This window comes from Neopelma chrysocephalum, unplaced genomic scaffold (assembly GCF_003984885.1).
Source record: "Neopelma chrysocephalum unplaced genomic scaffold, ASM398488v2 Primary Assembly neopelma1_127, whole genome shotgun sequence".
Classification (NCBI taxonomy): Eukaryota; Metazoa; Chordata; class Aves; order Passeriformes; family Pipridae; genus Neopelma; species Neopelma chrysocephalum.
This window is the reverse complement of record NW_020897789.1, coordinates 1,223,921-1,237,713: the sequence shown is the minus strand read 5'-3', so window position 1 is coordinate 1,237,713 and position 13,793 is coordinate 1,223,921. Positions and strand designations below refer to the sequence as shown.

The window sequence follows — 13,793 nt, the reverse complement described above, 5'->3', positions numbered from 1 at the left end:
ACATCCGCACAGGTGCGCCAGCCCAGCCCTTGCCCGCGTCCCGCGGCCGATCCCCCCGCCCCATCCCCGGTCCCAGGTGCCTCCCCCGGCCCGGCCCCGCTCCTCCCCATTGGTCCCGCCCGCCCATTCCGCGTCGCCCCCCGGGCGGCGGCCGCTGCAGTCGCGGCGCCGGAGGCAGCGCTGCCCCGCGGCGGCGGCGGGTTAAAGCCCAGCCGGGAGCGCTGTGAGCGCGGGTTAAAGCCCAGCCCGGGGCGCTGGGCCGGCCGGGGCGCGCTCACCTGGGCGCCGCTCCACGGGCTCCGCCGGCCGCCCGAGCGGCTGCGGGGCAGCGCCCAGGTGACCATGCGGGGCGGCCGGGCTCGCCCGCACGCTTTCGGGGGCAGGTAGCACACGCCAGGTGCGCGGCGGAACATGGACTGTCTCCTGCTGGCCGTCTGGACTTTACCTGTCGCGATCCTCGGCGGCGGCAGCTCCATGCAATTCCAGACTCTCCCGTGGCTTGGAAGCACTGTAAAGGCAGGTCGAGAGCACTTTTCTTTTGCAGTCGCCTAGTGTGCTTTACCGTACCAGGTTACTGCAGTCCCTGGTGCCTTGTCATTCTGCCTTCCCTTGTGGAGGAAATCTCGCCCAATACTCCTTTTCTCTCTCTCTTTTTTTTATTTTTTTTCTCTTGCAGACCCTTCAGCTGTGCTGCCTCTGTTGCATGTCTCATGCAGCAACTTTAACCAGTGACAGCATCAGTGAATTGACTCATGGTTTGTATAGCTCTTTCTGTGTCTGTCTATGTGAACATTTGCATGGATGCTTTTTTTTTTTTTTCGGTGGAGTGAGCATTTAAAGAGAAGAAGCCGCAGTGTTTGGGGAGCGTAAAGTGCAGGCAGGCTGGCTGCTGTGGGATAGCGAACCATGGGCTGGGATTAACTTGTTAAGCCCCGTGTGTTAAAGCTGAAAGGAACTACGTGTAACAGCAAAGCAAATGAATGGGATAGTAAATACATCCACGTTTCCATGTGTGATTAGAAAGATGAATGTGTGTGTAGCCGCAACAGCAAAACCTCATGTGTCTGTCGTGGAAGCAGTGAGACAAAAGTAATGAAAATATTTGGGTGGGAGAGCGGAAGGAGCCGTTCAATGCAGGCTGAGGGAAAACAAACCTGGAGAGAAAGGACTCCTGTGAGCGGGAGCTCAGGCGCTGTTTGTTCCCAGGTCGCAGGGACTAACATGTAGATGCTGATGACTTTGGGATGTTTGAAGTGCAGTATATGCTTTTTATTGGGTGTGAGTGGAAACAAAGTACAATAGAGAACCACACCAGGGTGCAGAAAGGAAAACCCTCTTGCACCCTGTTCTCTGCTCACTGGGGATTCCCTCTCTCTAGCAGCTGCTCACATTTTTTGGCCACCAGCCTGCTTAGCGTCCTCAACTTCTGCTGTTGATTAACACCACTAGAGGAAAGTGAAAGCTCTTGATGTATTGTTTCCACTGTCTAAGGGAAAACAACCTATCAGTGGTTATGTTCTCAGCTTAATGTGTGTCCAATAAAGTCTATTCAGGCAAAGAGATTGATAGTTTTGCAACATCTGTTACAACACAAGAAGAAAGGGGTTTTCCTCTTTTTTAAAATGGTGTTATTTCAATTTACTAAGAGAAATTAATTGTTTTGTTAAATGCATGGACATCTAAGTATCCATAGAGAAATACAGCCCAAAAATTAAATGGGGTTGGAAAGCAGTTTATTCAGCATAATTACTTGTGTAACCAGGAATAGGTGCAAAGATCCTAGTTCGGGAAACAGCTAAAATTCAGACCCTGGTTCTGGGGGACAGGTAATCCCTGCTAGGTCAACACCAACAGTAATGTACTTCAGGCTTAAGACACCTGCTTACACAGCCAGGTGAATCATGGCCTCTATTTTTTTCTCCTTTCTTAGGTGGTTTTGAGTAGATCTCAGCATTCTCAAAAATAGTTTTATAATTTTTCACGTATTTTATCCAAAACAATACACTTCTTTGACATGCAATTAGCGATGGTTGACTAAAGGTTATTAGGTGGGATGTAATCTCTTTCTGCTGAAGGTCAGTTACAATTTGAAACCCAGTCTAATCAAGTCACTACAAAGAGATGAGGTCTCACTCAGTTAAGGCATTAATAAATTAATCCTTTAATCCATTTGAACAAGTGGTATAGTTCTGCAAAGTCTCAGTCATGGTTATCCCTACAGTGATACAATATTTGCTGCATTCTTAGGGAAGGAAAAAGCCTCTCAAAGCAGAACGGCCTTCACATTTGACAGCAATTAATACAGGGGGAGGGGAAAGTCTACAGATCTGCTGGTGATGACAAATGTCTGCAGAGGAGCAGTTGTGGGAATGTTCACAGCTATGCTAGTTAGTCTGTGCCTCTCAGTGGGGCACAAAGGAAACAAACACAGTCTGAGAGCCTGTGAGACTTAACGGGTGAATTTATGCAGGCAAGGCTGCACACACACAGCCTGCAGAGCTTTCAGGCCAGTCCCTGAGTGAGGGAAGGCTTCATCCCAGAGTGAATGCCTGGTGCTTCCCGTGTCAGAGTGGTGCTTACCTGGTTTGTGGGATACAAGAGCTGATGGTTAACTTTCTATCCTTACAGATTATGTGTTTGTGACACCTGTCAGAGTGGATTCCAGCGGATCGTACATTTCACACGATGTTTTGCACAGTACTAGGAGAAAGAGATCAACTCAGAGTTCAAAGAGTTCCTTGCACTACAAATTTTCAGCATTTGGACAGGAACTTCACTTAGAACTTAAACCTTCGACCATTTTAAGCAACAGTTTTATTGTCCAGGTACTCGGGAAAGATGGAGTGTCAAATTCTCAGGAACATGACATTGAGCAGTGTTTCTACCAGGGATTTATAAGGAATGATAGCACCTCTTCGGTAGCAATATCTACATGTGTAGGCTTGGTAAGTGTCTATTTAAAACAAATCAGCACTAAAAGTATTTTCATATGTGGAATAGTAGCTCAAGGAATGTAATTCATATAATATTCAGGGTACCATACACCATTTGCTGATTTTTTCTAGCACCACTAGTTGCTACTGCATTTAACAGAAGAGATTTAGTTAAAGCCAGTGAACTGCATCACACCCTTTGTATTTGTTGATGACAGTCTTTCAGGGAAAAAACAAACAGAAGACTGGCTGATAGTCCTAGTAATTATCCCATAACAATTTGTTGTAGTTTGTGATAGTTTATACATTTCTGCTCGCTCTGAAGTATAAGCTCTTCCTGCCTTTGTGAACTGCTATGAATAAAGGAAAAAAAAAACCAACAACAATCCAGAAGCTTGTGAAAAAATAATATTATACCTAGTTTTGTCAACTCCTTTAAGGATGGGTGAATTTCCTAGCTCGGCAGGAGTCATGAACCAGTTTCCCTTTGTTGCCTTTGATAATTCAAGCCTTATTTGGGTTTACAAGTCTTGATGAGTTGATCTCTTATGAATGTGTTAAATATTATCGTTGCATATTTTCCATTTATGGCTGTCATCAAAGTTCATGAAAAATTGTCACTCACAAGTGATTTTTTCAGAATGTGTTTGACAGTGCTCATCGCCTGCAGAGAAGTCTGTACTGATGTAATTTAGAAGAATCATCTACAGAATCAATAGTTATGGATGTTTTTTAGGCTTAAACCCTTGCACTTGCAAAGCAGACTGCTGTGGATGCAGAGTAAGGCAGTGTCATTTTAGCACTGGTATATGAAGTCATTTGTGTGCTTTGTGCTTGACTAAGGTCCAGAGGATATGTTGGGTCACCCTCTAGAAATCTGTTTTGCAAAGGTACTTGTCTCTAAGGGCTATTGAACTGTGTGATGGGACTGAAGAAGGAGCACTTGAGACAGCCAGTGTTTCCTTTGAAACTGGAATCAGTGACTTGAGAAGCCTGTTCATTAGGAAGGGCTGTTGATAACTGGGTGAAGTGGTCTGGGTTATATTTTGAATGCTCTACTCTTTTTTCTTTTTTTTTTTTTTTTCTCAGCAAGTTAGAGGCATTAGTATCTTACAGTTCACTTGAACAGTTGCAAGTGGGAGTTTGGAGCAGGTGCCCGGAACTGGAATGAAGCTTTCTTTGGCTTTCAAAGTTGTGTTGTTAGTGCTGAACTGTTAATATTGGATGTGCTTAGTTGTTTCTCTGGAAGCCTCGTGTTCACAATTGCTACTTTTTACCAGAGTTACTCAGAAAACACCCTGTTTTCACTTATTTCAGTGTTTTCCCTTTTCCTCTAAGGGAAATGCTCTACCTACACGCCACAGGTACAGTTTAGGTGATCCCCCCTGTTTGGTCATGTTTTGGTTTTTAACATGCTTTCTGAGCTAAGTGAAGTTGGGCTTGTCAAGTCTTGTCTGGAGAAGGAAGGTTCAAGCCTGCCTCAGGTCACAGAGCAACAGAATGTGGTGATCTTAACTGAGACTGAAATGGATCTTTTACCACTGTCTCGACACAGAGGTTGTTATGACTGGGAAGCTTCACTTAGGAAAGATCCAGAAACTGATCAAAAGAGAATAAATATTGTGGCATGAACGAATTTATCCTGGCAGTACCTAGATTATCAGCAATTAGAATCTCTCTTTAATTAGTTCCAAGGTTCAATAGATTTCACCTTAAATTGTTATTTTAAACTGGTAAATGAAGTAAACCTTTACTTACAGTATTCTCCTGTAGAGTAGGTATCCCAAAGTATAATTGTTCCTTTATCCATCTGTTAATTTCAGTGCACCTAATGAATCCCAGGCAAATTATCAACAGGATTCTCAGTCTTTCAGTTTACAAGGCTGCCCTCTTAAAAATGTGTCGTCAGCTGTCTGTAATGACAACCACGTCACTTCTCACTGTGATCCAAATTCAGTAATCATATGTTAAGTCTGGACGCTGTGCTCTGATCAAGAGAACCTTGTGAATAGCTTCTATATCCTTTTTGCACCAACTACTTTTGTCACTTGGTTGCCCTTCTTTCCTATTTGCTTTGTTCACTGCAATTAAACCGAAAGTGGTGTTTCTTCTATATGGTTGGTAGCACTAATCTTTCCATTGTTCCTTTCATTAGCAATAGCTTCTCTACAATAAAGCTGCAGTGACCCATTCTTTCAAGCCTGGAACACCACAATGTGATTTGGAAGCAATTGCATTTCAATAGACTACAGGGACTCTTTGATCTAATTTTTTGGATGACCTAGAGTATTCAGTCATTCAGCTGTCTGTTATCTGCTATTGCCTGCAGAGGAGACTTTGGAGAGAGTCTATATGAAGTGGTTTGTTAGGCAGGATGACCTTAACTTAACACTGGAAAGGAGCAAGAATTTCTTGCCTTGGTATAGATCTATTAAGAGTTGTGTGTATCTTATGATTTTATGGCTTAGTTGACGGGAAGGCCCCACATTTTTATGCTGATTTGTTGATTTGAGACCAAATGTTTCCATCAGTCAACACAATTTTCTTGGTGTGTCAGAAGGCAGAACTGAATCTATGCTCTTCATGCTCTGATACAGTAAGTTGGCATTTCAGGAGAATGTGCACAAGTTTACTATAGTAGTTCCTCTTTTCATCATCAAAATGTTTAGGTGCTTTGCTTTTCAAATGGAAACTTGTTTTTTTTTTCTGTTTTCTGCCCTTTGGTGCTTCAGTCAGCATCCTTTGCTTGATGGGGCATCTGTTGTGCAGCAAGAAAGCTGTGCTTTTACTTGTTTTTTAAATGAAAACTGTGTTCTGGACTATCTGTGGAGAACATTATACATTCCTTCCACAGGGCTGTGATAATTTTTTTCATATATTTTGTTAATACATTCTCACTCTCAGGGGTCTTTTTTTTTTAACTCTTACACCTTTGGGTCAATGAGTTTGTTTAGGTGAGTAAATACACAACTGGTTTCTCTCTTTGACATCATCTTAATGTGGCCTGAATAGAAATGCAAAATGTTCAACTTCTTTCTCCACTGATATTCATTATTGCTTTTAACAAACCTCTTCTGTTATCCCTGCATGACTTCTTGGAGTTTCCTTCAGTCCCTTGTCCTCTCCCAGTTGCTACATCCAGGCCGCTGGTTTCTCTTGTTGCTTCATTCCCTTTTTACATTCTCCAATTCAAACTGTTCGTTCTTTCCGAATTCAATCTTTTTTTTTTTTCCTCCAAACCCTTGATTTGAGCTAATTCTTGCTTATTCTAATCATATTTTTATTACTATTATTATTTTGTAACTCGTTATTACTTATAATTGCCTTTAGCTAGCTAACTGGGAGGCAGACTGTGTCAAATCCACAGAATGCAGTGGTTTTTCTGTTTTCCTGAAGGAGATGATGCTGGCCACTGTTAGAATATGGAATTGTTTTTTTAGGACCTACTCAGTGTGGTTGTGTCTGTGTTCCTACCTCATTCCTCTTGCCCATTCTCATCCACGTGTGCTATTTAATCTGCAATAAAAACGATACCTACTAGCTGCTGTAGGTTCAGCATCTCTACAGCCATGATGACATCTAAAAGCCTCACTTCTGCCTTCCTAGTCTGTGTATCCCTGTGTTGTCTCTCTTTATTTGCCAGGTTTTGTCTCCTTACTTTAGGTTTCTGTATACAGAATCTCCTGCATACAGTGAGTTGTTTGCAGTCACACAGTAAATCAGGGCAGAGTACAAGAGAACCTCAGAGGTGTCCAGCTGTATTCTAGAGACACTCTCAAAGGTAATTTGTGACTGTGCATTTAGGAGCAGGAGTCACGTTTCCCTTGTGAACAAGAACTCTCATGCAAAGTCAAACAAGTTTTACTGTAGTCCAGTGCACAACACAGGGATTGGTGACCTAATGAGTGAGTAGTTTGTTATACAGCATTTGTGGGGGCATTGCTGGTGCAGGAGACAGGTGAGGGTGTAGAGCAAGAACTACACGTGTGCCCAGAGGAGCAAACCACTCATACAACGTAAGGGACTCTCCTGCCATCAAGTCCCAGAGGAGATCTGTGTGTGTTTTGGGTCAGAGAAAACAAGTACTGCTGAGTGGAACAGTTCAGGTCCTTTAAAACTATAGGATACACAGTTTTATTGTTCAGGCCAAATTTAACCCTAAGCAAACCCCTTAGAATGGAGGCTTGAGAGGCTGCACCTGCTTGCACCAGATGTGAATGTGGGCCATTCCCTCCCTTTTATTTATGTACCTTAATTAGAAGTAGTGGTGCCCTCCTCTGGTTTTGGTAAGATGTGATTGAATCTGTCATTGTAAGGGGCCTCTTTCTCTTGTCTCAAGTTCTGTTATGTTTATTAGTGTCTAGTCAAGGGAAGAGAAAGAGGAGGGAAGGATGAATCATGTTACACTCGATGAGCTGTCAGAGGAGTCTAGGACTGGAGAAAGGGTTAGATGTAGCACTGAGAGATATACAGGAGATGTATTAATTCAGTGGAGATTGTGTGTGCGTGTCTGAGGGCAGGACTTTGCTCCAAGTATCAAAGAAGCCACAAAATTAAAGCTGCTTAATGCAGTCTGGCCACCTAAGAGGCAGGCAGGGCAACTCATGTACCCAGTCTTTGTAGTCATTTAATTGCACCCTGTATTAGCATCACGTAAGTTCGTGTAACAACAGCCTCCTATTCCTAGAGCTCACACTTTAAGTCCAATTAAATATGTTGAGACAAATCCCAAGGTTCTTATGCAGCCAAACTCCCATCAAACTCAGTGAGCCAGACTGCGGGTGAAGGTACAAAATAATTGCTGTTTGTAGTGAAGTTCTTTTAGGAATCTACAGCTGTAAAAATATGACAAAATTTGGCCCAGTGGGACCTTGAAGAGAAACTAAGTACAGAGCTGGTGATTTTTCTTATTCTTAAAACTGGTTTTAGTCCACCCAGAAGCCAGTACACAAATCCTGTGTTTTTTGCCATTATACCATCTTAACATGAGCAGCACCTGGCACGAGTTCTTTGACTTTATATTCACACACCATTGCATCTCCATCCTTTATAAATAAACACAAACTGTGTTTTAGAGGATCATAATTCTGTCCATTGTTTCGATGAATATTTTTCCGTTATTATTCCATTAGTCCATAAGATGGTAAATATGAAAATGAGAAAAATCTCTACAGGAAAATGAGGTGACAATGGGGAAAAGTCATATTCTTGAGGATATTTTAATTTATACTAGGCAAATACAAGACACTGTTTCTGGTCTCAACATTGAACTGACTGATGATGAATTGTGAGATTAGGTTATTGATTGCCCTTCTCCATATCTGTCTGATAAGCTTTCTGTTTAACTCTGCCTTTAGCTCTGTGAGACAGTGTTATCCCAGGCATTTTGACACTACTGATTCCTGATAGGTAAGAAATGTAATTAAAGAGGGTTAATGATGAGAAATAACCTGCTTCTGCTTGACAGATAAAGTAATAGAGGCTGCATTTCTTCCTGGTTTTATATTTTAAATCCTGGAACATACGTAGAGGAAGCACTGTGCCCCTGAGAGCACTTTAACTCCATCAGACTGAACACAGTGGGCTGTGGATGCACAGCAGCTCTCAAGTGCCCACAGGAGCTGGTCCTCTGTCACTTGTGCCTGCCCTGTTTTTGCTCCAGCAGAGCATGGAAATGGTTTGTCAGTGTATTTCCAACCAGACCCGAGGCTGTTGTGAGCACTGTTGCTTGCACCTTTAGAGTGGTTCCAGGAACAGGGAGCCATCCATTTGTACAGAGGTAGACAGTTCATCCTGGCCCTTCTTGTTAAGCTGCAGTCTCACCATCACTTCCAAAGGCAAGACTCTCTCTATACTTGTAACATCAGCGTTTCTCTTGCTGTAGCAAAGTCTTTCCACAAAACTTAGTTCCCACACTTTCCCTAGTCCGTTAGAGAGAAGCTTAAAGACAAATGCCCTCATGAGGGTCAGAAGAGGATGACCTGTCTGCACAGACTTGACCTCTTCATAACAGGATGTCTTTGATGTCATGAGGATTTTTATTTCAAGCGCCACTATTTTTTCATTGGGACCATCCCATCCCCGCTGCCGAGAGGCAGAAGATTCTCTTCTGCACAGCTGTGAACTGCTGGACATCAGAAATATTTCTCCTTTTAGAGGCAGATTCAAATAACTAACAGCAGCTTATAGTCACTAACAATTAACCTAAACGAGGTTTTATTTCTGTCTTTCCCCTCTTCTTCCTTCACTTCAGAAGTGTTTGAGGAAGGTACCAGGTTTGCAGACCTGGTGTGTAAAGGCTTTTGTTTACCCAAAACACAGTGACAGTCTGTGAAACTGTAGTTCAGTTCCAACTCAAGCTGCCCACTCCTGGAGCTCTGTGCCTGACACACGGCAGTGGAGTGGGAAGCACAGGAGCGCCTTGGTTGTGCCCTGATCCTGACACACAGTCCACTTAATTTGAGCAAACAGTGATACCAAAACTGGTCTTGAACATTGTTTTTTTCCAAGCTTATTCCCTCCTTACCCTCTCTGCAGAACCCTGATTATGGTGGCAGCTTTGTGACTTGCACACTTGCACTCCGTCGGGGACTTGACTTTGATTCACTGTGGGCTGGTCTGGATGGTCACTGGGAGTTTACCAGCTCTTATAAGTCCCTCAGATCTTTGGGCACCTACAGTTTTTGTTTGTCACCGTATTGTGTTTAAGTCCACAAGATATTTAAGATAATTTTTTCTGACTTGCAAGTTTTTAGGGATGGGTTTGTGTGTCTGATGTACAGCATGTCCTGTACTCATAGAAAGTAGATGGATCACTGGGATTGCTGCCCAGTACTGCAAGTGGGAGAGAGGGGTGGAGGTCTAAAGACTGTTTTCAGTGTTTGTGCTTTGGAAATTTGCAGCCCATGGATGGGGGCAAGATAAAAGCTGGGGCCGTGCTAAGCAAAGGCATCCAGAGCAGTGATGCCCATAACACGTCAGTCAATTCTTCAAGACCATTTCAGAGCTATTTGCATTTGATTTCATTCTCTCCTGAGCATGAGCAATGTTGACTTACAGCTCTCTAGGGGTTTTCTAGAAGATACCTGCTTTCTCTTTTTGGAAGTTGCAGTGTCCAGTGGTAACCTGACAACAGCCCCACTAATGTCAGCAGCCTTTTTAGTCATCCAGAGTGTTTCCTTTGAGTGGACTGCTGACCACATACAGGAGCTGTTAGCTCTGTGTGCCTCACTTTGTTATGGTCCTCTCTCAGTGAGCTGGCAGGAGAGGGGTTAAATTTAGTTGTCTCTGCAGTGGGAGCTGGCAGTGGACCTACAGTGAGTTTTAGCAGCTGAAACTCAGACTTCAATGTATTGTTTTTTTCTATTTTGTGTTAGGAAGGCTCTGACTAGCCCTTAAACGGTATCTGAATTGAACTTTAATGGATAATTCCATTACAAACAAGGTTTTCCTCTGTCTTTTTGATCATGTCACTGGGAGCAGAAATGTTGGTTCTTTCTTGCCTTTTCTCATCCCATTTTAATCCCAATTCTGTTGCTGCAGGTCTACCATAAATTACAGTATGCTAAAGGAATTTCCTATTGATTTGCTCTGACAGTGATTTGACCAGCTATGTGAATAGCTGATGGAAGCAGAACTTATCTTTGGTTCAGACAGTGGAGCATTGACTAAAGCTCTGAGGTAAACATTTACAGAAGAAACCTGAAATCATAATGCCTTGCAGCTCAGCACAATTTACAAACACGTATTAATTAAGCTTCAGTGCTGGCTTTACTCTGTGTTAGATGAGAACAACATCCTGGCTCATAATAGGTTGACATCAGTAACCTTTTATTGTTTATCGTGCTCGGAAGTCACCAAGAATGAGGGTGAAGAAATGTCAAATAATCAGGTCAGATGCAAGGGAATGAGTCTTGATGGTTGAAGCTCGGTACCGTGGGAACCATTATTGCCCAGAGCAATTTCTGGAACATGCAAGGTAATTTCTTTCTTTACAACATTAGTTCATAAGCTGGGGAAATCTGCAAACAAGTTGTACTGTGAGATGAAAATCCCTTTCCTGAATCTCACGTGTGGCTGCCCAGCAAGTTCCTGCCAAAAAATAGTATAACACAAAAGGTTTGATGACAAAGATCATAGGTCTTGAAGTTAGTCTTACTGGAATAAGAAGACCCTGCACAAACCTGCTTCACAGAAGAGGAAGCTGAGGCAATAAAGTGATATTTGCTTGCACAGACAATGGGGTGTTGCCTTTTCACTCCCCTGGGCATTAGCATTTCAGGCTGCCCCTCTCTGTACACAGCACACTCGGGGCTTTATTCTTTGAGGACTGGGTTCTTGCTGTTCACAGTGGGATCACTTGAATGCTTGTGCCTGCCTGCCTAATATATGTTAATTGAAGGACTTTTGTATCTCAACATCTTTATTAATATTAATGGAATGAGATTTTTAATGGACCTATACAAAATATGCTTGACCTAGCTTGAGCCCTCACTTTTGTTTTTATACTCTGCAGCACAGTGTGGCTTCCAACTAATTTAAGAACGTAATATTATATTCTGTGGCAGAATACACAAACTAATGAAACATGGATTACTCTTCAGACCTGCAGTTTCCTTGCCATGAGATACAGAATTTATATAACACCGGAATATAATTAGTTCTTTTTAAATAATGAAATTAAAAACAGATTTTCTATGTGCAAGTTATTGCACTTCAGTGAAAAGAGCAAGCATTTAAAAATAATTCTTTTTTGACCAGGCCTGTCTTATGCCACACTCTCATTCTTTTTTTAGGAAGAAGTCATCAGTAAGTCTTAAAATTAGGCAAGACTAAACCTGAAGAAATAGTTCAAGTTAATACTGCTATTAAAGTATAAGCTGGTCATGGTAAGGGATAGGTATAAATAACAGGTATAAAGCAGCATCAGAGAAGAAAGTTTGAACTTCTGTAAAAATATGGCTACCCAGTGTCATTTTTGTTAGATGCAAGTATAAATTAACTATTAAAATATCAGTCTTGGGGTAGGACTGAGGTGATTTTTTTTTTTTGCAGTCCACTGTGGATGATTATGGCATAGACAAGAAAAATGTTTGTGTCACTTTGGCACTTTTTTGTTACTTTTTCTGATAAAGAATAATTCCCTGTCGTCCACTCTTCCATTGTTTGCGTTAAATGTCTCTGAAATAACTGTAGAGACCAGTCTACCACAGCAGGTCCTCCAGCCTCCAGGTTTTTTCTCTGTTTGCTGGTTCTCTTTATGCCACAAGCCATGCTGAAGGCCATGTGGATATTTTTTTGCAGTCCTGACATTATGTACTAATAGTCAGCTTGTCATCCTGCCTCTGGCAGCAAAAGCTTGAGAAGAAAAAGCTTGGGACAGAAAGAGGATAACTTCCAGGCTGAGACACAAGTGAGCTGCTGACCTCTGCTGATTCCTGCAACCCAGTATTGTCCACTCTCACTGACAGGTATTTGCTGGTTTATGAGCTTCATCTTCTTGTGGTGAGTAAGATGTGTTATGCTGAGTGCTTTGGATCTGAACCTGGCCTAGGGAGAGGTCTCTTTTCTTACTCCCTACATCATCTTGGCCCTTGAGTCAATAGGCAGACCATTTCTTTGGGAAACATCACTGTAGTTGCTATTCAGTTTAGAAAGACATTTGGAAAATGGGAAGCACCACTGGCTCATTACAAAAGTGAAGCATGTTTCTCCTGGCAGACCCCAAAATGTACATAATCCAAGGGGGTGCTGTATAATCAGATTTCCCTGAATCAGAAGTTAAATGGAGGAAAACAGGCTGTTGAAGGGCAAAGAAACCCATTTGCAGGCTGTGACCCTGTGCTGTTCTCATGGACTGCTCAGACTTGTGACAGCCAGCAGTGAAATGAGGCAGGAGCTCAGGCAGTTTCCCAGAGAATCAGCTGCTGCTGCTACTGCTAGAAAATGCACTCAAGTGCTTGGCATGTAGTGCCTGCAGTTGCCAGATACGTTTCAGTGTAATAGTGCCAAGTGTTTTCATTCCACTCTGCTGCCAGAGTATTCTGACAATGAAGGAGTAAAGGAAGCGTGATGGCCACCAAAAAATATGAAGCCAACAGTAAATGTAAAGTGGTTATTTGGCCTAACCCAAATCAAGCCCTGATAAAGGCACATCTGGTATTGAGAGAAACAGACAATGGTAGGTAGCTTTTGAGGCTTATTGCCCTTGTTAGACAGTAGAGGGACTTGCCAGTTCAATTTGCAAAAATGTGCAAGGAGATGATCAGTGTCATCCTGGCACACCTGTAGGGGACAAGACCCCATTCATCCTCTGCTCGTGGTGGGAGAGCTGAGTAACTGCAGAGAGGAGAACACTGTTACAGGAATGGTTAATTGATTCCTGTGTTTACCAGAGAGAGTGGGTGGTCATTTTAACTGCCTGAGGCACGGACAGTCCTGCAGGTCCAGCTTAATGAGGACCATCCGTGGTCCCAAGGACAGGGTGGGAGCCAGGGCAGCACAGGGGACAGTCGGTGCCACGTGTCAGGGAACATCAGGTTCATGAGATGGTGACAAAGGCTTGTATTCTCCATCAGCCTGTGGGACAGACAAAATACCAATGAAAGAACAGTTTGGACCAGAAGCCAAACATAGAGGCTGGTACATCACCACAGATAGATGAAGCTGGGAGCAAAAACATGCCAGACTGTGGTCTTGGCCTCTGAGTATTGCCCTGGTTCTGTTTACAGGTTCTCAGCTTTTGGGTTACAGTGCCCTTAGAAGTTTATTTTAGTTGTAATTTCCCAAGCATTTCTTGAAAACTAGCTTTCTGGTGCAGAGCAGCACCACAACACTAAATGACTTGCAAATAGCTCGAGG

At 42.9% G+C, this 13,793-nt stretch overlaps 1 protein-coding gene across 2 annotated transcripts in view; it reads left to right on the top strand.

Annotated features, from left to right (window-relative positions):
- The first annotated feature begins 357 nt into the window (after positions 1-357).
- ADAMTS18 (ADAM metallopeptidase with thrombospondin type 1 motif 18) overlaps positions 358-13,793 on the top strand; it is a 78,745-nt gene continuing 65,309 nt past the window's right edge. Inside the window, exons 1-3 of one of the 2 annotated variants that reach the window (XM_027698403.1) lie at positions 358-516; positions 677-755; positions 2,629-2,945. In XM_027698403.1, the coding sequence (XP_027554204.1) occupies positions 412-516; positions 677-755; positions 2,629-2,945 (501 nt within the window). In that variant the 5' untranslated portion in view covers positions 358-411. Of the gene's footprint in view, positions 521-676; positions 756-2,628; positions 2,946-13,793 lie in introns of both variants that reach the window. The other variant, XM_027698405.1, reaches the window with a different exon arrangement.